Raw genomic sequence first — 26,106 nt, 5'->3', positions numbered from 1 at the left:
GTTCTACAAACCTCTGCTCTTGGAGGCCCAACAACTGTCTACAGGAAAGGAGGGGGAACGTAGACATCAAGCACTTTTCTGGCGCCGTTGCCGGGGAGGGAAGGTAAACGGCACTCACACATTGGCAAGCCCGGCAACTAAGCACTTTTCCTCCCTCGTCAACTACGCGCCAAGCACTTTTCTGGCGCCGTTGCCGGGAGGAAAGGTAAAAGGCACTCATACTCCGGTTCCAGGTAAAGTACTTTTCTGGCGCCATTGTGTTTGTGCTCAAAGCTATTTCCTTTAGATCCTGCAATTGCAACTTTTTGTTTCTTGTTTACACTAGTTTGGCATAATGGACAAGAGTGAGCTTCTATTTCTATTTCCTGATTTAAAACATGGATTGTTTGATGCGAAAATTAAAAAACCTATGGAATCTTATTTGCATGCTGGTAGTAATATTAGTATGAACGCTTTGAACACCATTGTTGATAATAATATAGAAAGTTCTAAGCTTGGGGAAGCTGGTTTTCATGATCTTTTTAGTCCCCCAAGCATTGAGGAGAAAATTTTCTTTGATGATACTTTGCCTCCTATTTATGATGATTATAATGATAGTGGTCTTTTGGTGCCACCTACTATGGAGAGTAAATTTTGTTGTGATTATACTATGCCTCCTACACTTGATGAGAATAATAATGATAGCTACTATGTTGAATTTGCTCCTACTACAATTAATAAGAATAACTATGCTTTTGTTGGGAGTAGTACTAATTTTATGCATGAGACTCATGATAAGAATGTTTCATTTGATACTTATATTGTTGAGTTTGCTCATGATGCTACTGAAAGTTATTATGAGAGAGGAAAATATGGTTGTAGAAATTTTCATGTTACTAAAACACCTCTCTATGTGCTGAAATTTTTGAAGCTGCACTTGTTTTATCTTCCTATGCTTGTTACTTTGCTCTTCATGAACTTGTTTATTTACAAGATTCCTATGCATAGGAAGCATGTTAGACTTAAATGTGTTTTGAACTTGCCTCTTGATGCTCTCTTTTGCTTCAAATACTATTTCTTGCGAGTGCATCATTAAAACTGCTGAGCCCATCTTAATGGCTATAAAGAAAAGAACTTCTTGGGAGATAACCCATGTGTTATTTTGCTACAGTACTTTATTTTATATTTGTGTCTTGGAAGTTGTTTACTACTGTAGAAACCTCTTCTTATCTTAGTTTTGTGTTTTGTTGTGCCAAGAAAAGTCTTTGATAGAAAAGTTCATACTAGATTTGGATTACTGCGCAGAAACTGTTTTCTTTGCTGTCACGAATCTGGGCAAAATTCTCTGTAGGTAACTCAGAAAATTATGCCAATTTACGTGAGTGATCCTCAGATATGTACGCAACTTTCATTAAATTTGGGCATTTTCATCTGAGCAAGTCTGGTGCCATTTTAAAATTCGTCTTTACGGACTGTTCTGTTTTGACAGATTCTGCCTTTTATTTCGCATTGCCTCTTTTGCTATGTTGGATGAATTTCTTTGATCCATTAATATCCAGTAGCTTTATGCAATGTCCAGAAGTGTTAAGAATTATTGTGTCACCTCAGAACATGTTAATTTTTATTGTGCACTAACCCTCTAATGAGTTGTTTCGAGTTTGGTGTGGAGGAAGTTTTCAAGGGTCAAGAGAGGAGGATGATATACTATGATCAAGAAGAGTGAAGAGTCTAAGCTTGGGGATGCCCCGGTGGTTCATCCCTGCATATTTCAAGAAGACTCAAGCATCTAAACTTGGGGATGCCTTGGGCATCCCCTTCTTCATCGACAACATTATCAGGTTCCTCCCCTGAAACTATATTTTTATTCAATCACATCTTATGTACTTTACTTGGAGCTAGCGTCTGTGTGCTTTTGTTTTTGTTTGAATAAATTGGATTACATCATGCTTGTATGGGAGAGAGACACGCTCCGCTGGTTCGTATGAACACATGTGTTCTTAGCTCATAATATTCATGGCGAAGTTTTTCTCTTCGTTAAATTGTTGTATGGTTGGAATTGGAAAATGATACATGTAGTAATTGCTATAATGTCTTGGGTAATGTGATACTTGGCAATTGTTGTGCTCATGATTAAGCTCTTGCATCATATGCTTTGCACCCATTAGTGAAGAATACATAGAGCATGCTAAAATTTGGTTTGCATAATTGGTCTCTCTAAGGTCTAGATAATTTCTAGTAAGGTGTTTGAACAACAAGGAAGACGATGTATAGTCTTATAATGCTTGTAATATGTCTTTTATGTAAGTTTTGCTGTACTAGTTCATCCTTGTGTTTGTTTCAAATAACCTTGCTAGCCTAAACCTTGTATCGAGAGGGAATACTTCTCATGCATCCAAATCCTTGAGCCAAACAACACTATGCCATTTGTGTCCACCATACCTACCTACTACATGGTATTTCCTGCCATTCCAAAGTAAATTGCTTGAGTGCTACCTTTAAACAATTCAAAATTTATCACCTCTGATTTGTGTCAATGTTTTATAGCTCATGAGGAAGTATGTGGTGTTTATCTTTCAATCTTGTTGGGCAACTTTCACCAATGGACTAGTGGCTTCATCCGCTTATCCAATAATTTTGCAAAAAGAGCTGGCAATGGGATTCCCGAGTCCCAAATTAATTAACAAAAATAGACACTCCTCCATGGTATGTGATTGTTGGACGGCACCCGAAGGATTCGGTTAGCCATGGCTTGTGTAAGCAAAGGTTGGGAGGAGTGTCATCATAATAAAACTAAAATAAAAAGGCACTCCTTCATGGTATGAGATTGTTGGCAGGCACCCGAGGATTCGGTTAGCCATGGTTTGTGTAAGAAAGGTTGGAAGGAGTGCCACCCAAAAATAAAATAAAATGGGAGCCGCTCTTTGAAGGTTTGTCTGGCAAGGGGGTTAGAGTACCCGCTACCATTCGTTGACAGCAACATACACCTCTCAAAACTTTATTTTTATGCTCTCTTTATGTTTTTAAAATAAAAGCTCTAGCACAAATATAGCAATCGATGCTTTCCTCTTTGAAGGACCATTCTTTTACTTTTATGATGAGTCAGTTCACCTATTTCTCTCCACCTCAAGAAGCAAACACTTGTGTGAACTGTGCATTGATTCCTACATACTTGCTTATTGCACTTATTATATTACTCTATGTTGACAATATCCGTGAGATATACATGTTATAAGTTGAAAGCAACCGCTGAAACTTCATCTTCCATTGTGTTGCTTCAATGTCTTTACTTTGAATTATTGCTTTATGAGTTAACTCTTATGCAAGACTTATTGATGCTTGTCTTGAAGTGCTATTCATGAAAAGTCTTTGCTTTATGATTCAGTTGTTTACTCATGTCATTACCATTGTTTTGATCGCTGCATTCACTACATATGCTGTACAAATAGTATGATCAAGTTTATGATGGCATGTCACTCCAGAAATTATCTTTGTTATCGTTTTACCTGCTCGGGACGAGCAGAACTAAGCTTGGGGATGCTGATACGTCTCCGACGTATCGATAATTTCTTATGTTCCATGCCACATTATTGATGTTATCTACATGTTTTATGCACACTTTATGTCATATTCGTGCATTTTCCGGAACTAACCTATTAACAAGATGCCGAAGTGCCGGTTCTCGTTTTCTGCTGTTTTTGGTTTCGAAATCCTAGTAACGAAATATTCTCGGAATCGGACGAAATCAACGCCCAAGTTCCTATTTTCCCCGGAAGCATCCAGAACACCCGAGAGCCACCGGGGGGGGGCACAGGCCCACCAAACCACATGGCGACGCGGCCAGGGGGGCCCGCGCCACCCTATGGTGTGGGCACCCCTTCGACCCTCTGGCGCCGCCTCTTCGCCTATATAAAGCCCCTGGATCGAAAACCCTATAGCGTACGACGAAACCCACAGAAACCTTCCAGAGCCGCCGCCATCGCGACGCCAAGATCTGGGGGACAGGAGTCTCTGTTCCGGCACCCTGCCGGAGCGGGGAAGTGCCCCGGAAGGCTTCTCCATCGACACCGCTGCCATCTCCACCGCCATCTTCATCACCGCTGCTGCTCCCATGAGGAGGGAGTAGTTCTCCATCAAGGCTCGGGGCTGTACCGGTAGCTATGTGGTTAATCTCTCTCCTATGTACCTCAATACAATGATCTCATGAGCTGCTTTACATGATTGAGATTCATATGAGTTTTGTATCACTACTATCTATGTGCTACTCTAGCAAAGTTATTAAAGTAGTTCTATTCCTCCCGCACGTGTGTAAAGGTGACGAGTGTGTGCACCGTGTTAGTACTTGGTTTATGCTATGATCATGATCTCTTGTAGATTGCGAAGTTAACTATTGCTATGATAATATTGATGTGATCTATTCCTCCTACATATGCATGAAGGTGACGAGTGTGCATGCTATGCTAGTACTTGGTTTAGTCTTTTGATCTATCTTACACTAAAGGTTACTAAAATATGAGCATTATTGTGGAGCTTGTTAACTCCGGCATTGAGGGTTCGTGTAATCCTACGCAATGTGTTCATCATCCAATAAAAGTGTAGAGTATGCATTTATCTATTCTGTTATGTGATCAATGTTGAGAGTGTCCACTAGTGAAAGTGTAATCCCTAGGCCCTTTTCCTAAATACTGCGTTACTACTGCTTGTTTACTGTTTTACTGTGTTACTACTGCTGCAATACCACCACCATCAACTACACGCCCGCAAGCTATTTTCTGGCACCGTTGCTACTGCTCATATATATTCATACCACCTGTATTTCACTATCTCTTCGCCGAACTAGTGCACCTATTAGGTGTGTTGGGGACACAAGAGACTTCTTGCTTTGTGGTTGCGGGGTTGCATGAGAGGGATATCTTTGACCTCTTCCTCCCTGAGTTCGATAAACCTTGGGTATCCACTTAAGGGAAAACTTGCTGCTGTTCTACAAACCTCTGCTCTTGGAGGCCCAACACTGTCTACAGGAAAGGAGGGGGAACGTAGACATCACTCATCTCTTTCTCCTAGCATCTTCTCTCTCCCAAAAAAACTCGCACCAGGTTCCTCTCACTCGCATTTTTGCTCAAGAACTCCAGATTTCTCGATCTCTTTGCTCAGCCCAGATTTCTGTCTGAAATTTGGCACATTTGCTCTCCGGTATGTGACTCCTCCGCCTATCCAAGTAGAATTTTGTTTGGTTGAGTATATCTTGAATATTTTGCTGCTGTAGGTAACATGTTTAGTGAGCTTGCATGCTTGTTCTAAGTTGTATAAACTAGTTTTGATGCATGATTAGTACTCTAGCAAGTTCCTATAGTAGTTCCCCTCAATTATATGTCACCAAATCAAATTTTATATCACTTGTTGAAAATTTCAGAAAAGAGATGAAGAAGTTCATCTTTGGAGAGTTGTTCAAGAAAGGAACAACCAGCACCGGGAGGCCTTCTAGGGCCGCCACCCGGCTTAGGCGATCGTACAATGAGGATATCATCGCGCCTAGCTTCGCGCCCAAAGAGGACAACGGGGCTCCTAATGCTTCATCTTTTCCATGCTATGATTTTCTGAGAAATGCAGGGATATTGGATGATTTATTCACCCTTGTCAATAGGGCGGGCTTAACCACCTACGTGGAAGACGAAAGGGAGCAATACTATATGCTCACCAAAATTTTCGTCGAGAGCTTCGGAGTTCAACAACACGCAATACGAGCCGACAGTTGCATTCAAGATCTATGGTAATCCTGTTACTATGGAATTGGAAGATTTTTGTCGTGCATTGGATATTGCCCCTGTAGGTACAGCAAGGAGGATTGATGACAACCCCGGGACTTGTTGGAGCTCTATCGAGGGATCACCGACGATGATTGTCGCACCATTCAGCGTGGCAAGATAAGGAACATTCAACTCCCCGCCATTAAGTATTTTGCATATTACATTGCTACTAGCATTCTTGGTAGGGAGAACACTAGCAATATTTCTAGTTACCATCTTGCTTTCTTGAATATTGCACTTACTGGACGGACATCTTATCATCTTGGTTCTCTTATTGCTCGCCGCCTGACTAACAGGGGGCCTATTTTTGGAGGAACTATTGCATTGCGCGTTTTAACACATTTAAGACTTCCTATTGATCCTAATGATGTGCCATTAACCCCTAGGAGGCTTGACATCGCTTCTATGAAAAGCCATCATTTTGTTACCACTGATTCCACTTTAGATAATATGGTCTATAGAATGTTGTTTGCTGACGGGGATGAGAAAGAAATCCCTCTTCCCCAGATAGGTTTGTTTTGTATTGACAGGCAACCATGGTCGCGCACTAAGGAGGAGGTGGATGAACATATGAAGATACAAGATTTCCATCAGCAGCATGACTCCGAGGACGCTGAGCCCTCCTATGACTACACCGTCACGTATCCGGGTGCTTCTTCTAGCACATACCCGGAAGATGATCCATCTTCGTCGTACTACGGAGATACTACCTCATGGGGTCGATGGGATTGAACTCCACTTAGGCCAAAAGCCTAAGCTTGGGGGGAGGTATACCGGCATCACTCATTCTTTTCATATTATGGTTTCTGGATACTTTTACATACTTGTTTAGTCTCTTTGAGTGGTTTTCTAATGAGAGGGAGATGATATTTGGGGAAGTGCTGCCTGAAAACAGATTCTGGACTGTTACTAGAAAAATTCATGCGCCCAGCCAGAACGTTATTTTGAGCTGACAATTTTTGTGCATGTTCCCCAGGTTGTTATCTAACTTTTATTAGTTGTACACGTTTCGATCTGAGCAACGGAAGATTTTTGTAAAAATCGATTTTTGTACTGCTGTCAGGTTTTTGGCAGATTTCTGTCATCCTGCTGTTATGTGTTTCTTTTAGTTTTCATTTTCTTGTTCTTGCTTTGTTTCTTTCCTAAAACACAAAAAGACTAAAAATATTTCTGCTGTTTCTCTTCACCATTTGTTTATCTTGGTTTCTTGCATTTGTTGCGCTTTATTTGCTATTGCTAGTTTGCTATAAGAAAACCCAAAAAGATTTTGCTTTGTTTGTTTGTTTCCTTTTGTTCTTGTTTCCAAATTCGAAAACAGCAAAAATATTTGATGTTCTTCTTTGGTTTGTAAAGTTCATCTTGAGTTCAATGGTCTTCGGTGGCTGGAGCGTGGTTTTCATTTCATATTATCCAAGCTACACAAGTGAAAGACAATAATGACGATATTCGACAATCTGATTGTGGTGAGAGGCTGGTATGAACTCTATTTGTTTTCATTTTTGTACATATACTCATCCATGTGAGCATGCTTAGTTGGTTCATGTGAGGTATATGTCATTTAAGAAAGTCTAGTAGTTCATGATCTCTCATGTTTAGCTCCAATTTATTAATATGAGTTGCATGTCATGGATGTTTGCTTGCATTGTTTTATTCATAGATAGGTATGATATTGTGGTATCCTCCTCTGAATAATTCGTTTGAATTAACTTGGCACATGCTCACGCATGCATATGACTGAACAAGAGTCAATTAAGCCTCAATGATTTACATTGTTTCAGAGTTCTTGTATCACTTTTATGCCTCAGTTAATTTATTTTGCCGCAAGCATGATTATGACAGTTATTGCTCTCTTGATTTGTCGCCCCTAGTCTTTTGCTAGCCTTCACTTGTACTGAGCGGGAACGCTGCTCGTGCTTCCAAACACATGAAAACCAAGTTATTCCAGAGTGTCCACCATAAATACCTATGCATGGCATTTCAAACCATCCCAAGTAAATTCTCATGCGCTACCTTTAAATCCTTCAAAATATTTCTCAATTTGTGTTTATGTTTCATAGCTCATGAGGAAGTATGTGGTGTTTAGCTTTCAACCTTGTCATTTACTTTTGACGGACTCTCATATGGACTAGTGGCACATACGCTTATCCAATAATTTTGCAAAAAGAGCTGGCAACGGGATTCCCAGTCCCAAATTAATTAACTTAAATAGACACTCCTCCATGGTTTGTGATTGTTGGACGGTACCCGAAGGATTCGGTTAGCCATGGCTTGTGTAAGCAAAGGTTGGGGGGAGTGTCATCATCATAATAAAACTAAAATAAAAAGGCACTCCTTCATGGTATGAGATTGTTGGCAGTGCACCCGAGGATTCGGTTAGCCATGGTTTGTGTAAGAAAGGTTGGAAGGAGTGCCACATAAATATGCAATAATTCATGGGAGCCGCTCTTGAAAGTCCGGTTGGCGAGGTAGTTGGTGTACCCATTACCATTCGTTGACAACAACAAACACCTCTCAAAATAATTTTACTCCCGATTTCAAAAATGAAAAGATCTAGCGCATGTTAATCCTCGCTTCCCTCTGCGAAGGGTCAATCTTTTACTTTTATGTTGTGTCTCCATCCTTTCTTTGAGCACTTTCTTGAGAGCACAACTGTCATTCTTAGTATAATATGCTTGTCTCAAAATATGATTGATTGTGGTATAACTTTGATGCTTTTATCTTTGACAATCACTACTTCTAGTCTTTCTATGAACTCCAGAGGTGCCTGGGCATTTATGTTTTTCCAATCAAATACGGGCAAGCGAGATACCATTCTATCATACTCTCTAATGAACATTGCAATCCTGCTTATATACATGATTCATGATTCTTATTATTAATTGTTGGTACCTCTCCATGATTGACATAGCTGTTAGATGATCCTATTTGCATATATCTCATTATTAACTGCTTAAGTATTAGCCATAGCATGAGAATATATACATCATATGAGCAAATGTGTTCGTGAAAGTTCTTTTATCGCTCGGTTGTTAACTGAATTGCTTGAGGACAAGCAATAAGCTAAGCTTAGGGGGAGTTGATACGTCAAAACGTATCTACTTTCCCGAACACTTTTGCTATTGTTTTGCCTCTAATTTGTGTATTTTGGATGCAACTAACACGGACTAACGCTGTTTTCAGCGGAACTGTTCTGGTGTCTCGTTTTTGTGCAGAAATCCAACTTTCAGGAAAAACCTCGGGATTTTGACAGAAGGCCCTATTTTCCCAGAATACTGACGGAGCCAGAAGGACAAGTAAGATGGAGGCCCGAGGGCCCCACACCATAAGGCGGCGCGTCCTAGGGGGGGCCCGCGCGGCCCTATGGTGTGGCCCCCTCGGCCGGCCTCCGACGCCCTCCTTCGGACTACTTATTGGCCTCGACCTAAAAACGCACGGGGAGAAGTCGAAATCGCCAGAAACCCTCCAGAACGCCGCCACATCGCGAAACTCCCTCGCGGGAGCCAGAAGTCTCCGTTCTGGCACTCCGCCGGGATTGGGAATTAGAGGAGATCATCGCCGCCATCACCGCCAACGCCTCTACATCAACCAGCCATGTTTCCCCCATCCATGTGTGAGTAATTCCCCCGCTGTAGGCCGAAGGGGATGGTAGGGATTGGATGAGATTGGTCATGTAATAGCATAAGATTGTTAGGGCATAGTGCCTAGTGTCCAGTAATTGGTACTTTGATGATATTGTTGCAACTTGTTATGCTTAATGCTTGTCACTAGGGCCCGAGTGCCATGATCTCAGATCTGAACATGTTATTGTTTCATCATGATATTCATTGTTTATTGATCTTACCTGCAAGTTGTATACACATGTCGTCTGTCCGGAACCGATGGCCCCGAAGTGACGAAATCGGGACAACCGGAGGGAATGGTAGTGATGTGAGGATCACATGTGTTCACGGAGTGTTAATGCTTTGCTCCGGTACTCTATTAAAGGAGTACCTTAATATCCGATGAGTTTCCCTTGAGGCCCGGCTGCCACCGGCTGGTAGGACAAAAGATGTTGTGCAAGTTTCTCATTGCGAGCATGTACGACTATATATGGAACACATGCCTATTGATTGATTAGTACTTGGACACCGTTTTATTATTACCTACAAATGCCCTGCTATGATTGTTACATGAGTTTCTCTCATCCATGCAACGCCCGTTCATCCGTCCCCATGCCTACAGTATTTTAATCCTGCTGTTTACTAAAATCACTACTGCTGTCTTTGTTACTCTGCTGCTGTTATTTCACTACTGCTACTGCTATAAAACTGTTACTACTGATAAACTCTTGTGAGCAAGTCTGTTTCCAGGTGCAGCTGAATTGACAACTCTGCTGTTAAGACTTCCAAGTGTTCTTTGTCTCCCCTTGTGTCGAATCAATAAATTGGGTTTTACTTCCCTCGAAGACTGTTGCGATCCCCTATACTTGTGGGTCATCAGTCTCCAAGTCTTCGAATAAGACCCGAACCAAAAACCTTCCATATGTAGGGGAAACCTAGCCAAGTTAGGACTCCCACTAGAGGTGGGAGTTCCACCTCCCATATGGGGGGTGGCCGGCCCCCTAAGGGGGAGTCCACTTGGGACTCCTCCCCCACTAGGGTTGGCCGGCCATGGGACTCCACCTTCCTTGGTGGTTTCTTCCGGACTTTTCTAGAACCTTCTAGAACCTTCCATAGAACCTTCCGCGACATTTTAATTCACATAAAATGACATCCTATATATGAATCTTATTTTCCGGACCATTCCGGAACTCCTTGTGATGTCCGGGATCTCATCCGGGACTCCGAACAAATATTCGAACTCCATTCCATATTCAAGTTCTACCATTTCAACATCCAATTTTAAGTGTGTCACCCTACGGTTCGTGAACTATGCGGACATGGTTGAGTACTCACTCCGACCAATAACCAATAGCGGGATCTGGAGATCCATAATGGCTCCCACATATTCAACGATGACTTTAGTGATCGAATGAACCATTCACATACAATACCAATTCCCTTTGTCACGCGATATTTTACTTGTCCGAGGTTTGATCTTCGGTATCACTCTATACCTTGTTCAACCTCGTCTCCCGACAAGTACTCTTTACTCGTACCGTGGTATGTGGTCTCTTATGAACTCATTCATATGCTTGCAAGACATTAGACGACATTCCACCGAGAGGGCCGGAGTATATCTATCCGTCATCGGGATGGACAAATCCCACTGTTGATCCATATGCCTCAACTCATACTTTCCGGATACTTAATCCCACCTTTATAGCCACCCATTTACGCAGTGGTGTTTGGTGTAATCAAAGTACCTTTCCGGTATAAGTGATTTACATGATCTCATGGTCATAAGGACTAGGTAACTATGTATCGAAAGCTTATAGCAAATAACTTAATGACGAGATCTTATGCTACGCTTAATTGGGTGTGTCCATTACATCATTCATATAATGATATAACCTTGTTATTAATAACATCCAATGTTCATGATTATGAAACTAATCATCCATTAATCAACAAGCTAGTTTTAAGAGGCATACTAGGGACTTCTTGTTGTCTACATATCACACATGTACTAATGTTTCGGTTAATACAATTATAGCATGATATATAAACATTTATCATAAACATAAAGATATAAATAATAACCACTTTATTATTGCCTCTAGGGCATATCTCCTTCATCTAGCTACTGCTATGGACCCATAGTCCAGGGGTAGACTACTCACACATCACTCCGGAGGCGACCATGGCGGCGTAGAGTCCTCCGGGAGATGATTCCCCTCTCCGGCAAGGTGCCGGAGGCGATCTCCTGAATCCCCGGATGGGATTGGCGGCGGCGGCGTCTGCGGAAGGTTTTCCGTATCGTGGCTCTCGGTGCTGGGGGTTTCGCGACGAAGGCTATTTGTAGGCGGAAGGGCAGGTCAAGGGGCGTCACGAGGGCCCACACCATAGGTCGGCGCGGCCGGGGCTTGGGCCGCGCCGCCCGTGGTTTGGCCACCTCGTGGCCCCACTTCATCTCCTCTTCGGTCTTCGGAAGCTTCGTGGCAAAATAGGACCACGGGCGTTGATTTCGTCCAATTCCGAGAATATTTCCTTACTAGGATTTACGAAACCAAAAACGACAGAAAACAAGAATCGGCACTTTGGCATCTTGTTAATAGGTTAGTTCCAGAAAATGCACGAATATGACATAAAGTGTGCATAAAACATGTAGATATCATCAATAATGTGGCATCGAACATAAGAAATTATCGATACGTCGGAGACGTATCACACCACGATCCTCATGAGTTGATGAATGAGCTGAAAGCTATATTCGAGACTCATGCGGCCGTGGAATGCTATGAAGCATCGAAACAATTCTTCAGCTGCATGATGGAAGAAGGTAGCTCCGTTAGTGAGCACATGCTCGCCATGACCGGGCATGCGAAGGAACTCAGTGACTTGGGAATAGTGATTCCTAACAGACTGGGGATTAATCGTGTCCTTCAATCACTGCCACCAAGTTACAAGAACTTCGTGATGAACTACAACATGCAGAACATGAACAAGGAGTTACCTGAACTCTTTGGCATGCTAAAAGCTGCTGACATTGAGATCAAGAAAGAGCACCAAGTGTTGATGGTCAACAAGACCACCAGTTTCAAGAAATAGGGCAAGTCTAAGGGAAAATTCAAGAAGGGTGGCAAGAAAGCTGCCACGCCTCCTGTGAAACCTAAGAACGGCCCTAAGCCTGATGCTGAGTGCTATTACTGCAAGGAGAAGGGACACTGCAAGCGTAATTGCTCCAAAAATCTGGATGATTTGAAGAGCGTCCTTGTCAAGAAGAAGAAAGAAGGTATATTTGATATACATGTTATAGATGTTTATCTCACTGGTTCTCGTACTAGTACCTGGGTATTTGATACTGGTTCGGTTGCTCATATTTGTAACTCGAAACAGGAACTAAAGAATAAACGACAACTGCTGAAAGATGAAGTGACGATGCGCGTTGGAAACGGATCCAAGGTCGGTGTGATCGCAGTCGGCACACTTCCTCTACATCTACCTTCGGGATTAGTTTTAAGCCTAAATAATTGTTATTATGTACCTGCGTTGAGCATGAACATTATATCTGGATCTTGTTTAATGCAAGACGGTTATTCATTTAAGTCTGAGAATAATGCTTGTTCTATTTTTATGAATAATATCTTTTATGGTCGAGCACCACAAAAGAATGGCTTATTTCTGTTAGATCTCGATAGTAGTGATACGCATATACGTAACGTTGATGCTAAGCGAATTAAATTGAATGATAATTCTACTTATATGTGGCACTGTCGTCTTGGTCATATTGGAGTGAAACGCATGAAGAAACTCCATACTGATGGATTACTTGAATCACTTGACTTTGAGTCACTTGATAGATGCGAAGCATGTCTAATGGGTAAAATGACTAAGACTCCATTTTATGGTATGATGGAGCGAGCTACTGACTTATTGGAAATCATACATACCGATGTGGGCGGACCAATGAGCGTAGCATCGCGCGGTGGTTATCATTATATTCTAACCTTCACAGATGATCTGAGTAGATATGGGTATATCTATTTCATGAAACATAAATCCGAAACTTTCTAGAAGTTTAAGGAATTTCAAAGTGAAGTAGAAAATCAACGTAACAAGAAGATTAAATTTCTACGATCTGATCGTGGAGGTGAATATCCGAGTTATGAGTTTGGCATGCATTTAAAGAAATGCGGAATACTTTCACAATTGACACCGCCGGGAACACCACAACGAAACGGTGTGTCCGAACGTCGTAATCGAACTCTCTTAGATATGGTTCGTTCTATGATGTCTCTTACTGATTTGCCGTTATCTTTTTGGAGTTATGCGTTGGAGACAGCCGCATTCACTTTAAATAGAGCACCATCAAAATCCGTAGAAACGACACCGTATGAATTATGGTTTAATAAGAAACCTAAGCTATCGTTCTTGAAAGTTTGGGGTTGCGAAGCCTATGTAAAGAAGTTACAACCGGACAAGCTAGAACCCAAAGCGGAGAAATGCGTCTTCATAGGATACCCTAAGGAAACTATAGGGTACACTTTCTATCACATATCCGAAGGCAAAATCTTTGTTGCTAAGAACGGAACTTTTCTTGAGAAAGAATTTCTCACTAAAGAAGTGACTTGGAAGAAAAGTAGAACTCGATGAGATTGATGAATCTATACTCGTTGACCGAGTAGCGCAGTATCGGAAGTTGTACTTGTACCGCCTACACCGGCAACGAGAGGAAGCTAATGATAATGATCATGAAACTTCGAACGAGGAAACTACCGAACCTCGTAGATCGACAAGGGAACGTGCCACTCCCGATTGGTATGATCCTTGTCTAAATGTCATGATTGTGGATAACAATGATAAGGACCCTGCGACGTATGAAGAAGCGATGATGAGCCCAGATTCCAACAAATGGCAAGAAGCCATGAAATCCGAAATGGGATCCATGTATGATAACAAAGTATGGACTTTGGTAGACTTACCTGATAGCCGAAAGGCTGTCGAGAATAAATGGATCTTCAAGAGAAAAACAGATGCTGATGGTAATATTACTGTCTATAAAGCTCGACTTGTCGCAAAGGGTTTCCGAAAAATTCAACTAGTTGACTACGATGAGACTTTCTCACCTATAGCGAAGCTAAAATCTGTGAGGATTTTGTTAGCAATAGCTGCATTTTTCGATTATGAGATTTGGCAGATGGATGTCAAAACGGCGTTCCTTAATGGAGACATTGAGGAAGAGTTGTATATGGTACAACCCAAAGGTTTTGTCGATCCTAAAAATGCCGACAAAGTATGCAAACTTCAGCGTTCAATCTATGGACTCGAAGCAAGCATCGAGAAGTTGGAACCGACGCTTTGATAAGGTGATCAAAGACTTCGGGTTTATACAGGTGTCATGGAGAGGCCTGTATTTACAAGAAAGTGAGTGGGAGCTCCGTAGCATTCCCGATATTATATGTAGATGACATATTATTGATCGGGAATGATATAGAACTATTAAGCGAGTGTTAAAGGTTATTTGAATAATAGTTTTTCAATGAAAGACCTTGGTGAAGCATCGTATATATTAGGCATCAAGATTTATAGAGATAGATCAAGACGCCTAATAGGGCTATCACGAGTACATACCCGGACAAGATTCTAAAGAAGTTTAGAATGGACGAAAGTAAGAAAGGGTTCTTACCTATGTTACCGGGCAAGGTCTTGAGTAAGACTCAAGGACCGGCTACGGCAGAAGAAAGAGAAAGGATGAGTAAAATCCCCTATGCCTCGGCGATAGGATCTATCATGTATGCCATGCTATGTACTAGACCGGATATAGCACATGTTGTTAGTTTGACTAGCAGATATCAAAGTGATCCAGGAATGGAACACCGGACAGCGGTCAAGAATATCTCGAAGTACTTGAAAAGAACTAAGGATATGTTTCTTTGTTATGGAGGTGACCAAGAGCTCGTTGTAAGTGGTTACACCGATGCAAGTTGGAACACCGATCCCGATGACTCTAAGTCACAATGCGGGTACGTGTTTATATTGAATGGTGCTGCGATGAAGCTGGGCAAGCTCGAAGCGGTGCACGGTGGCGAAGTCTTCAACGGAATCGAGTACATAGCGGCATCAGAGGCTTCATCAGAAGCGGTATGGACGAAGAGGTTCATTGTAGAGCTCGGTGTGGTTCCTAGTGCATTGGACCCATTAATCATTTATTGTGATAACATGGGTGCCATCGCCAATGCACAAGAGCCAAGGTCACACAAGAGGCTGAAGCATATCAAGCTGTGTTACCACTCGATTCGCGAGTACATCGAAGATGAAGAAGTAAAGATTTGCAAAGTACACACTGATCTGAATGTAGCAGATCCGTTGACTAAAGCTCTCCCTAGGGCAAAGCATGACCAACACCAGAATGCCATGGGTGTTAGGTATATTACAATGTAATCTAGATTATTGACTCTAGTGCAAGTGGGAGACCGAAGGAGATATGCCCTAGAGGCAATAATAAAGTGGTTATTATTTATATCTTTATGTTTATGATAAATGTTTATATATCATGCTATAATTGTATTAACCGAAACATTAGTACATGTGTGATATGTAGACAAACAAGAAGTCCCTAGTATGCCTCTTAAACTAGCTTGTTGATTAATGGATGGTTAGTTTCATAATCATGAACATTGGATGTTATTAATAACAAGGTTATATCATTGTAACAATGATGTAATGGACACACCCAATTAAGCGTAGCATAAGATCTCGTCATTAAGTTATTTGCTATAAGCTTTCGATACATAGTTACCTAGTCCTTATGACCATGAGATCATGTAAATCACTTATACCGTAAAGGTACTTTGATTACATCAAACGCCACTGCGTAAATGGGTGGTTATAAAGGTGGGATTAAGTATCCGGAAAGTATGAGTTGAGGCATATGGATCAACAGTGGGATTTGTCCATCCCGATGACGGATAGGTATACTCTGGGCCCTCTCGATGGAATGTCGTCTAATGTCTTGCAAGCATATGAATGAGTTCATAAAGAGACCACATACCACGGTACGAGTAAAGAGTACTTATCAGGAGACGAGGTTGAACAAGGTATAGAGTGATACCGTAGATCAAACCTCGGACAAGTAAAATATCGCGTGACAAAAGGAATTGGTATTGTATGTGAACGGTTCATTCGATCACTAAATTCATCGTTGAATATGTGGGAGCCATTATGGATCTCCAGATCCCGCTATTGGTTATTGGTCGGAGTGAGTACTCAACCATGTCCGCATAGTTCACGAACCGTAGGGTGGCACACTTTAAGTTGGATGTTGAAATGGTAGAACTTGAATATGGAATGGAGTTCGAATATTTGTTCGGAGTCCCGGATGAGATCCCGGACATCACGAGGAGTTCCGGAATGGTCCGGAGAATAAGGTTCATTTATAGGATGTCATTTTATGTGAATTAAAATGACGCGGAAGGTTCTATGGAAGGTTCTAGAAGGTTCTAGAAAAGTCCGGAAGAAACCACCAGGGAAGGTGGAGTCCACATGGGACTCCACCTCCATGGCCGGCCAACCCTAGTGGGGGTGGAGTCCCAAGTGGACTCCCCTTAGGGGGCCGGCCACCCCCCCATATGGGAGGTGGAACTCCCACCTCTAGTGGGAGTCCTAGCTTGGGTAGGTTTCCCCACCATATGGAAGGTTTTTGGTTCGGGTCTTATTCGAAGACTTGGAGACCAACACTTGGGGTTCCACCTATATAATGAAGGGCCAAGGGGAGGGGGCCGGCCACCCAAGAACAACCAAGGTGGCCGCACCCCTTAGTGGCCGGCGCCCCCCTCTCCCAAACCCTAGCGGCCTCTCTCCTCCACCACGTCCCGCACGCTTAGCGAAGCTCCACCGAACTTCTCCACCACCACCGATACCACGCCGTCGTGCTGTCGGATTCAAGAGGAGCTACTACTTCCGCTGCCCGCTGGAACGGGAGGTGGACGTCGTCTTCATCAACAACCGAACGTGTGACCGAGTACGGAGGTGCTGCCCGTTCGTGGCGCCGGAAGCGATCGTGATCAAGATCTTCTACGCGCTTTTGCAAGCGGCAAGTGAACATCTACCGCCGCAACAAGAGCCTCATCTTGTAGGCTTTGGAATCTCTTCAAGGGTGAGACTCGATACCCCCTCGTTGCTACCGTCTTCTAGATTGCATCTTGGCTTGGATAGCGTGTTCGCGGTAGGAAATTTTTTGTTTTCTATGCAACGTTATCCTACATGATATGATGAACACTTTGAGTGTTCGCCATTGAAATCACACCTTGTCTCGTGATGATCGGACTTAGGTGCGGTGGATTTGGTTCGTGTGATCACGAAGACAATGCGAGGGATATTGTTTTGAGTGGGAGTTCACCTAGATTTTTAATTATTTTGAATTAAAATTTGAACTCAATTTGTCATAAACTTAGTCTAAACTTTTGCAAATATATGTTGTAGAGATGGTGTCCCCAATCAATTTTAACCAGTTCCTAGAGAAAGAAAAACTTAAGAGCAACGGTAGCAACTTCACCGACTGGTTCCGTCATGTGAGGATCTTCCTCTCTGGCGGAAATCTGCAATTTGTGCTTGATGCACCGCTAGGTGACCCTCCTGCAGAAACTGAAACCGATGAAGTAAAAGCTATTTACGAGACTCGGAAAACTCGGTACTCTCAAGTTCAGTGTGCCCTCCTGTGCAGTCTGGAAGCCGATCTTCAAAAACGTGAGCACCACGATCCTCATGAGTTGGTCAATGAGCTGAAAGCTATATTTGAGACTCATGCGGCCGTGGAATGCTATGAAGCATCGAAACACTTCTTCAACTGCATGATGGAAGAAGGCAGCTCCATTAGTGAGCACATGCTCGCCATGACCGGGCATGCGAAGAAACTCAGTGACTTGGGAATAGTGATTCCTAACAGACCGGGGATTAATCGTGTCCTTCAATCACCGCCACCAAGTTAAAAGAACTTTGTGATGAACTACAATATGCAGAACATGAACAAGGAGTTACCTGAACTCTTTGGCATGCTAAAAGCTGCTGAGATTGAGATCAAGAAAGAGCACCAAGTGTTGATGGTCAACAAGACCACCAGTTTCAAGAAACAGGGCAATCCTAAGGGAAAATTCAAGAAGGGTGGCAAGAAAGCTGCCACGCCTCCTGTGAAACCTAAGAACGGCCCTAAGCCTGATGCTGAGTGCTATTACTGCAAGGAGAAGGGACACTGGAAGCGTAATTGCTCCAAGTATCTGGCTGATCTGAAGAGCGGCCTTGTCAAGAAAAAGAAAGAAGGTATATCTGATATACATGTTATAGATGTTTATCTCACTGGTTCTCGTTCTCGTACCTGCGTATTTGATACTGGTTCGGTTGCTCATATTTGTAACTCGAAACAGGAACTAAAGAATAAACGAAGACTACTGAAAGATGAAGTGACGATGCGCGTTGGAAATGGATCCAAAGTCGATGTGATCGCTGTCGGCACACTTCCTCTACATCTACCTTCGGGATTAGTTTTAAGCCTAAATAATTGTTATTTTGTACCCGCGTTGAGCATGAACATTATATCTGGATCTTGTTTAATGCAAGACGGTTATTCATTCAAGTCCGAGAATAATGGTTTTTCTATTTTTATGAATAATATCTTTTATGGTTGAGCACCCGAAAAGAATGGCTTATTTCCGTTAGATCTCGATAGTAGTGATACGCATATACATAACATTGATGCTAAGCGAATTAAATTGAATGATAATTCTACTTATATGTGGCACTCGTCGTCTTGGTCATATTGGAGTGAAACGCATGAAGAAACTCCATACCGATGGATTACTTGAATCACTTGACTTTGAGTCACTTGATAGATGCGAAGCATGTCTAATGGGAAAAATGACTAAGACTCCATTTTCTCGGTATTATGGAGCGAGCTACAGACTTATTGGAAATCATACATACCGATGTGTGCGGACCAATGAGTGTAGCATCGCGCGGTGGTTATCGTTATGTTCTAACCTTCACATATGATCTGAGTAGATATGGGTATATCTATTTCATGAAACATAAATCCGAAACTTTCGAGAAGTTTAAGGAATTCCAAAGTGAAGTAGAAAATCAACGTAACAAGAAGATTAAATTTCTACGATCTGATCGTGGAGGTGAATATCTGAGTTATGAGTTTGGCATGCATTTAAAGAAATGCGGAATACTTTCACAATTGACACCGCCGGGAACACCACAACGAAACGGTGTGTCCGAACGTCGTAATCGAACTCTCTTAGATATGGTTCGTTCTATGATGTCTCTTACCGATTTGCCGTTATCATTTTGGAGTTATGCATTAGAGACAGCCGCATTCACTTTAAATAGAGCACCATCAAAATCCGTAGAAACGACACCGTATGAATTATGGTTTAATAAGAAACCTAAGCTGTCGTTCCTTAAAGTTTGGGGTTGCGAAGCCTATGTAAAGAAGTTACAGCCGGACAAGCTAGAACCCAAAGCGGAGAAATGCGTCTTCATAGGATACCCTAAAGAAACTATAGGGTACACTTTCTATCACAGATCCGAAGGCAAAATCTTTGTTGCCAAGAACGGAACCTTTCTTGAGAAAGAATTTCTCACTAAAGAAGTGACTGGAAGAAAAGTAGAACTCGATGAGATTGATGAATCTATACTCGTTGATCAAGTAGCGCAAGTACCGGAAGTTGTACCTGTACCGCCTACACCGGCAACAGAGGAAGCTAATGATAATGATCATGAAACTTCGAACGAGGAAACTACTGAACCTCGCAGATCGACAAGGGAACGTGCCACTCCTGATTGGTATGATCCTTGTCTAAATGTCATGATTGTGGACAACAATAATGAGGACCCTGCGACGTATGAAGAAGAGATGATGAGCCCAGATTCCAACAAATGGCAAGAAGCCATGAAATCCGAAATGGGATCCATGTATGATAACAAAGTATGGACTTTGGTAGACTTACCTGATAGCCAAAAGGTTGTCGAGAATAAATGGATCTTCAAGAGAAAAACAGATGCTGATGGTAATATTACTGGTCTATAAAGCTCGACTTGTCGCAAAGGGTTTCCGACAAATTCAAGGAGTTGACTACGATGAGACTTTCTCACTCGTAGCGAAGCTAAAATCTGTGAGGATTTTGTTAGCAATAGATGCATTTTTCGATTATGAGATTTGGCGTGATGGATGTCAAAACGGCGTTCCTTAATGGAGACATTGAGGTAGAGTTGTATATGGTACAACCCAAAGGTTTTGTTGATCCTAAAAATGCTGACAAAGTATGCAAACTTCAGCGTTCAATCTATGGACTGAAGCAAGCATCAAGAAGTTGGAACCGACGCTTTGATAAGGTGATCAAAGACTTCGGGTTTATACAGTGTCATGGAGAGGCCTCGTATTTACAAAAAAGTGAGTGGGAGCTCTGTAGCATTCCTGATATTATATGTAGATGACATATTATTGATTGGGAATGATATAGAACTATTAAGCAGTTGAAAAGGTTATTTGAATAATAGTTTTTCAATGAAAGACCTTGGTGAAGCATCGTATATATTAGGCATCAAGATTTATAGAGATAGATCAAGACGCCTAATAGGGCTATCACAGAGTACATACCTGGACAAGATTCTAAAGAAGTTTAGAATGGACGAAAGTAAGAAAGGGTTCTTACCTATGTTACCAGGCAAGATCTTGAGTAAGACTCAAGGACCGGCTACGGCAAAACAAAGAGAAAGGATGAGTAATATCCCCTATGCCACGGCAGTAGGATCTATCATGTATGCCATGCTATGTACTAGACCGGATATAGCACATGCTGTTAGTTTGACTAGCAGATATCAAAGTGATCCAGGAATGGAACACTGGACAGCGGTCAAGAATATCCTAAAGTACTTGAAAAGAACTAAGGATATGTTTCTTTGTTATGGAGGTGACCAAGAGCTCGTTGTAAGCGGTTACACCGATGCAAGTTGGAACACTGATCCTGATGACTCTAAGTCACAGTCTGGGTACGTGTTTATATTGAATGGTGCTGCAGTAAGCTGGGCAAGCTCAAAGCAGTGCACGGTGGCGAAGTCTTCAACAGAATCAGAGTACATAGCGGCTTCAGAGGCTTCATCAGAAGCGGTATGGATGAAGAGGTTCATTGTAGAGCTCAGTGTGGTTCCTAGTGCATTGGACCCATTAGTCATCTACTGTGACAACATGGGTGCCATCGCCAATGCACAAGAACCAAGGTCACACAAGAGGTTGAAGCATATCAAGCTGCGTTACCACTCGATTCGCGAGTACATCGAAGATGGAGAAGTAAATATTTGCAAAGTACACACTGATCTGAATGTAGCAGATCCGTTGACTAAAGCTCTCCCTAGGGCAAAGCATGACCAACACCAGAATGCCATGGGTGTTAGGTATATTACAATGTAATCTAGATTATTGACTCTAGTGCAAGTGGGAGATCGAAGGAGATATGCCCTAGAGGCAATAATAAAGTGGTTATTATATATCTTTATGTTTATGATAAATGTTTATATACCATGCTATAATTGTATTAACCGAAACATTAGTACATGTGTGATATGTAAACAACAAAGAGTCCCTAGTATGCCTCTTAACTAGCTTGTTGATTAATGGATGATTAGTTTCATAATCATGAACATTGGATGTTATTATTAACAAGGTTATGTCATTGTATGAATGATGTAATGGACACACCCAATTAAGCGTAGAATAAGATCACGTCATTAAGTTATTTGCTATAAGCTTTCGATACATAGTTACCTAGTACTTATGACCATGAGATCATGTAAATCACTTATACCGGAAATGTACTTTGATTACATCAAACGCCACTGCGTAAATGGGTGGATATAAAGGTGGGATTAAGTATCCGGAAAGTATGAGTTGAGGCATATGGATCAACAGCGAGATTTGTCCATCCCGATGACGGATAGATATACTCTGGGCCCTCTCGGTGGAATGTCGTCTAATATCTTGCAAGCATATGAATAAGTTCATAAGAGACCACATACCACGGTACGAGTAAAGAGTACTTGTCAGGAGACGAGATTGAACAGGGTATAGAGTGATACCGATGATCAAACCTCGGACAAGTAAAATATCGCGTGACAAGGGGAATTGGTATCGTATGTGAATGGTTCATTCGATCACTAAAGTCATCGTTGAATATGTGGGAGCCACTATGGATCTCCAGATCCCGCTATTGGTTATTGGTCGGAGAGAGTACTCAACCATGTCCGCATAGTTCACGAACCGTAGGGTGACACACTTAAAGTTGGATGTTGAAATGGTAGAACTTGAATATGGAATGGAGTTCGAATATTTGTTCGGAGTCTCGGATGAGATCCCGGACATCACGAGGAGTTCCGGAATGGTCCGGAGAATAAGATTCATATATAGGAAGTCATTTTATAAGATTTAAAATGATCCGGAAGGTTCTATGGAATGTTCTAGAAGGTTCTAGAAAAGTCCGGAAGAAACCACTTTGGAAGGCGGAGTCCCAAAGGGACTCCACCTCCATGGCCGGCCAACCCTAGAGGGGGAGGAGTCCCAAGTGGACTCCCCTAAGGGGGCCGGCCACCCCCCACATGGAAGGGGGGAATCCCACCCCAAGTGGGATTCCCACCTTGGGTAGGTTTCCCTATCACATGGAAGGTTTTGGGTTCGGGTCTTATTCGGAGACTTGTAGTCCAACACTTGGGGCTTCCACCTATATAATGAGGGCCAAGGGGAGGGGGCCGGCCACCCCAACAACCACAAGGTGGCCGCACCCCTCAAGTGGCCGGCGCCCCCCTCTCCCCAAACCCTAGCCGCCCCGCTCCTCCACTTCCCGCACGCTTAGCGAAGCTCCGCCGGGTTTCTCCACCACCACCGACACCACGACGTCGTGCTGTCGGATTCAAGAGGAGCTACTACTTCCGCTGCCCGCTGGAACGGGAGGTGGACGTCGTCTTCATCAACAACCGAACGTGTGACCGAGTACGGAGGTGCTGCCCGTTCGTGGCGTCGTGATCAAGATCTTCTACGCGCTTTTGCAAGCGGCAAGTGAATGTCTACCGCAGCAACAAGAGCCTCATCTTGTAGGCTTTGGAATCTCTTCAAGGGTGAGACTCGATAATCCCCTCGTTGCTACCGTCTTCTAGATTGCATCTTGGCTTGGATTGCGTGTTCGAGGTAGGAAATTTTTTGTTTTCTATGCAACGAATCCCTACATACTTAGCCATGTATTGTCCGCTCTCGGTGAGGGTCCAAGAGATATCATCCATCATCTCCTCATTGAGATTGATGTCTCGGAGAAGGGTCCAATAGAAGGGACCAATCTAATCAATACCAATAGATCCGCCATTAGATATATTTTTTATATGGCTCGTCTAAGTCGTAGTCGACTACTCATATTTTCTTTAGTCTCAGTCATCCGAGATAAGTGCAATCCCAGTTCAGAGAAAAGTATAACTCGTATCCAATTGCACTTTTCTGAAAAGTGAGACTTAAGAAAAAAAAACCAGTTGCTTGAGATTCAACAAAACATCATATAATGTATTTATTTAATAATATAGTTGACTATATCATCTTCTATACATTTGATTAAAATTAGAAGTCGTTGACTTTTTAAACTAAGTTTATACGCCATGTATTTGGTGCCGAGGGGTGCCCATGGCTTGTCATTCTCGGTAGCTTTTAAAATTACTCCGCTGCGGACATGTCTCACATTTTTTGGCGAACCTAACAACACAAGATGGCCACTGCTTCATTAGGATAAACATGCTTACCCTGCTCATATGCATATAGAAGAATCGACCTGCGATTATAGAAGTGATCGCCTAAACCAATTTAGCCTAACACATGTTACCCCTTAGGCTGACATCACATATACTACCAGCAGTACCAACATTTTCTTTGGTTCTAGTAACAACGATGACATGCACATGACAAGGCAATGCTTGCGCAAGCAGGGAGACGTCGAGCTTCGGTCAAACCAGTGCCATCTAGTAAGTACGGTCTACCTCTCAAGTCTCAACCGCTAACAGTTCACGCGACATAGTCACGGCTGCAGCTTTTGGGCAAAATGGCACGCTACGAATCATGTTTCTGGATTCGTGATCCTCGACGAATTTTCAATCCAAATGTGATTGCTTTGTTTATGGTGTGCTGTTACGTCTACACTGCTCGGCACGTGGTTTAAAGTTAGTACCTTCCCCTTTTTTTCCCTCTTGTTGTGGAAGTAGAATACCAGATGATGTTCCACTTCGAGTGGGTTTGGGATATCGATCGTAGTTGGGCAAAGTCTGCGCGCGATGTGGAGTCACCATCTGAAGTTATGAGCGAAAATGTCGTCTTTTTCTGAAACCGTGTCACATAATTCTCGCCACGACAGTCTTCCGTATAGCAAGTTGTCGACAACCAAAGAAAAAGAAGAGAAATTTTCCATCTCAAAGATTGCAAAGATAGGAGATATATATGACTGGTCTCTAGCTACCACACGTCTTACCTGTAGCAGTATACTCTGGTTGAGTAGTGCGCAATACAGCCATAGAGAGACGGCAAAACATTCTTCTCTTGCCTCAGCATCAATCTTGTTTATTCGATCTAGCAGCTGCAACTCGCAAAACACCATGAGAGTAAGTTGTTCTTAAATTTTACTTCATGTTCATCTGTCTTAGGCACGTACACCTGCTCAATTAACCGCTGGCCGAAATCTTTCAGAAGGAGATCATCATCCGGATGCAGCCGGGGTCGGACAGATACCACAAGAGAGCTCTCAAGGTGGCCGCCGCGGTGAGCGGTATGTTCGATCGATTCTTCGTCTTTGTCACGGGACCGAATGCATCCGGTGGATTAGAGGTTCTTTTACAGGAGTAGTGTCGGTCACGAGGACCGGCAGGAACATGGAGCTGCTGGTGGTGATCGGCGACGGCGTGGACGAGGGCCTTCTGACCAAGAAGCTGAGGAAGGAGGTCGGGGAGGCGGAGATAGTGGAGCTGCGGACGCTAGCGGCGGGCGCCTCGGGCTCGGGGTATCTGCCGGGCACGTCGTCCAGGGACGTCGCCGCCGCGCACTCCCGGTCTCCGCACCACTGGCATTCCGTCAACACTCCGGGCCGGGACTTGCCGGTGAGGGGCCACGTCTCGTACCCGGTCTCAGCACCGTCGCCTCTGGCCAACCCCGCGGTCGCACGGTGGCCGGCCGAGCAGTACAGGCAAACCGACGCGGGGTACTACCCCGATGCTCCCAGCCCCAGCCCGTCCTACTACCACGCGTCGCCCATGGCTGTGCACGGCGGGTATGGGGGCAGCAATTACGCGCGTGCGGCGGCGCGCAGCCACCCGGCGAACTACTCCCCGATGATCGAGCGGCACGACTACAACGCGGCGGGGAGCTGGCATCGGCACGGCGGCGGCAGAACGCCCAAGTGTTGCTCCATACAGTAGGACTCGTTTCCGTCCTAGTGCCAGAACTCAGACGTTTTCCAAGTATTTCTCAGCTGTGAAATGTTGGGTTCTTTGGTTCATTCCTGCCTCATTGTTGAAATTAAATTTGGTGTACAACGTCGGTAAGCGTCGTGTACACCTGATAGGATTTTAAGATAAAAGGTGTTCTTAGTGTTTTGCAAATGAAATAATCAAATAAACATCCTAACTTCAAAATTGGGAAATGTTCTACTTTCTCCAATAGAGGACTGACT

The 26,106-nt window shown here is 43.1% G+C and overlaps 1 protein-coding gene across 1 annotated transcript; it reads left to right on the top strand.

Annotated features, from left to right (window-relative positions):
* Nucleotides 1-24,859: 24,859 nt before the first annotated feature.
* LOC124671904 lies at nt 24,860-25,852 on the top strand. The gene is made up of 2 exons (XM_047208224.1): nt 24,860-25,042; nt 25,128-25,852. Exon 2 carries the CDS (start codon nt 25,310-25,312, stop codon nt 25,850-25,852), a length of 543 nt encoding a protein of 180 aa, XP_047064180.1. The 5' UTR covers nt 24,860-25,042; nt 25,128-25,309.
* The last annotated feature ends 254 nt before the right edge of the window (nt 25,853-26,106 follow it).

This window comes from Lolium rigidum, chromosome 7, assembly GCF_022539505.1.
Source record: "Lolium rigidum isolate FL_2022 chromosome 7, APGP_CSIRO_Lrig_0.1, whole genome shotgun sequence".
Taxonomy (NCBI): Eukaryota; Viridiplantae; Streptophyta; class Magnoliopsida; order Poales; family Poaceae; genus Lolium; species Lolium rigidum.
The sequence above is the reverse complement of the archived record's forward strand: the minus strand, read 5'-3'. Positions and strand labels throughout refer to the sequence as shown.

What these genes read in the sequence shown, in the direction of transcription:
- LOC124671904 (XM_047208224.1), top strand. Translation starts at nt 25,310, where the DNA reads ATGGAGCTGCTGGTGGTGATCGGCGACGGCGTGGACGAGGGCCTTCTG.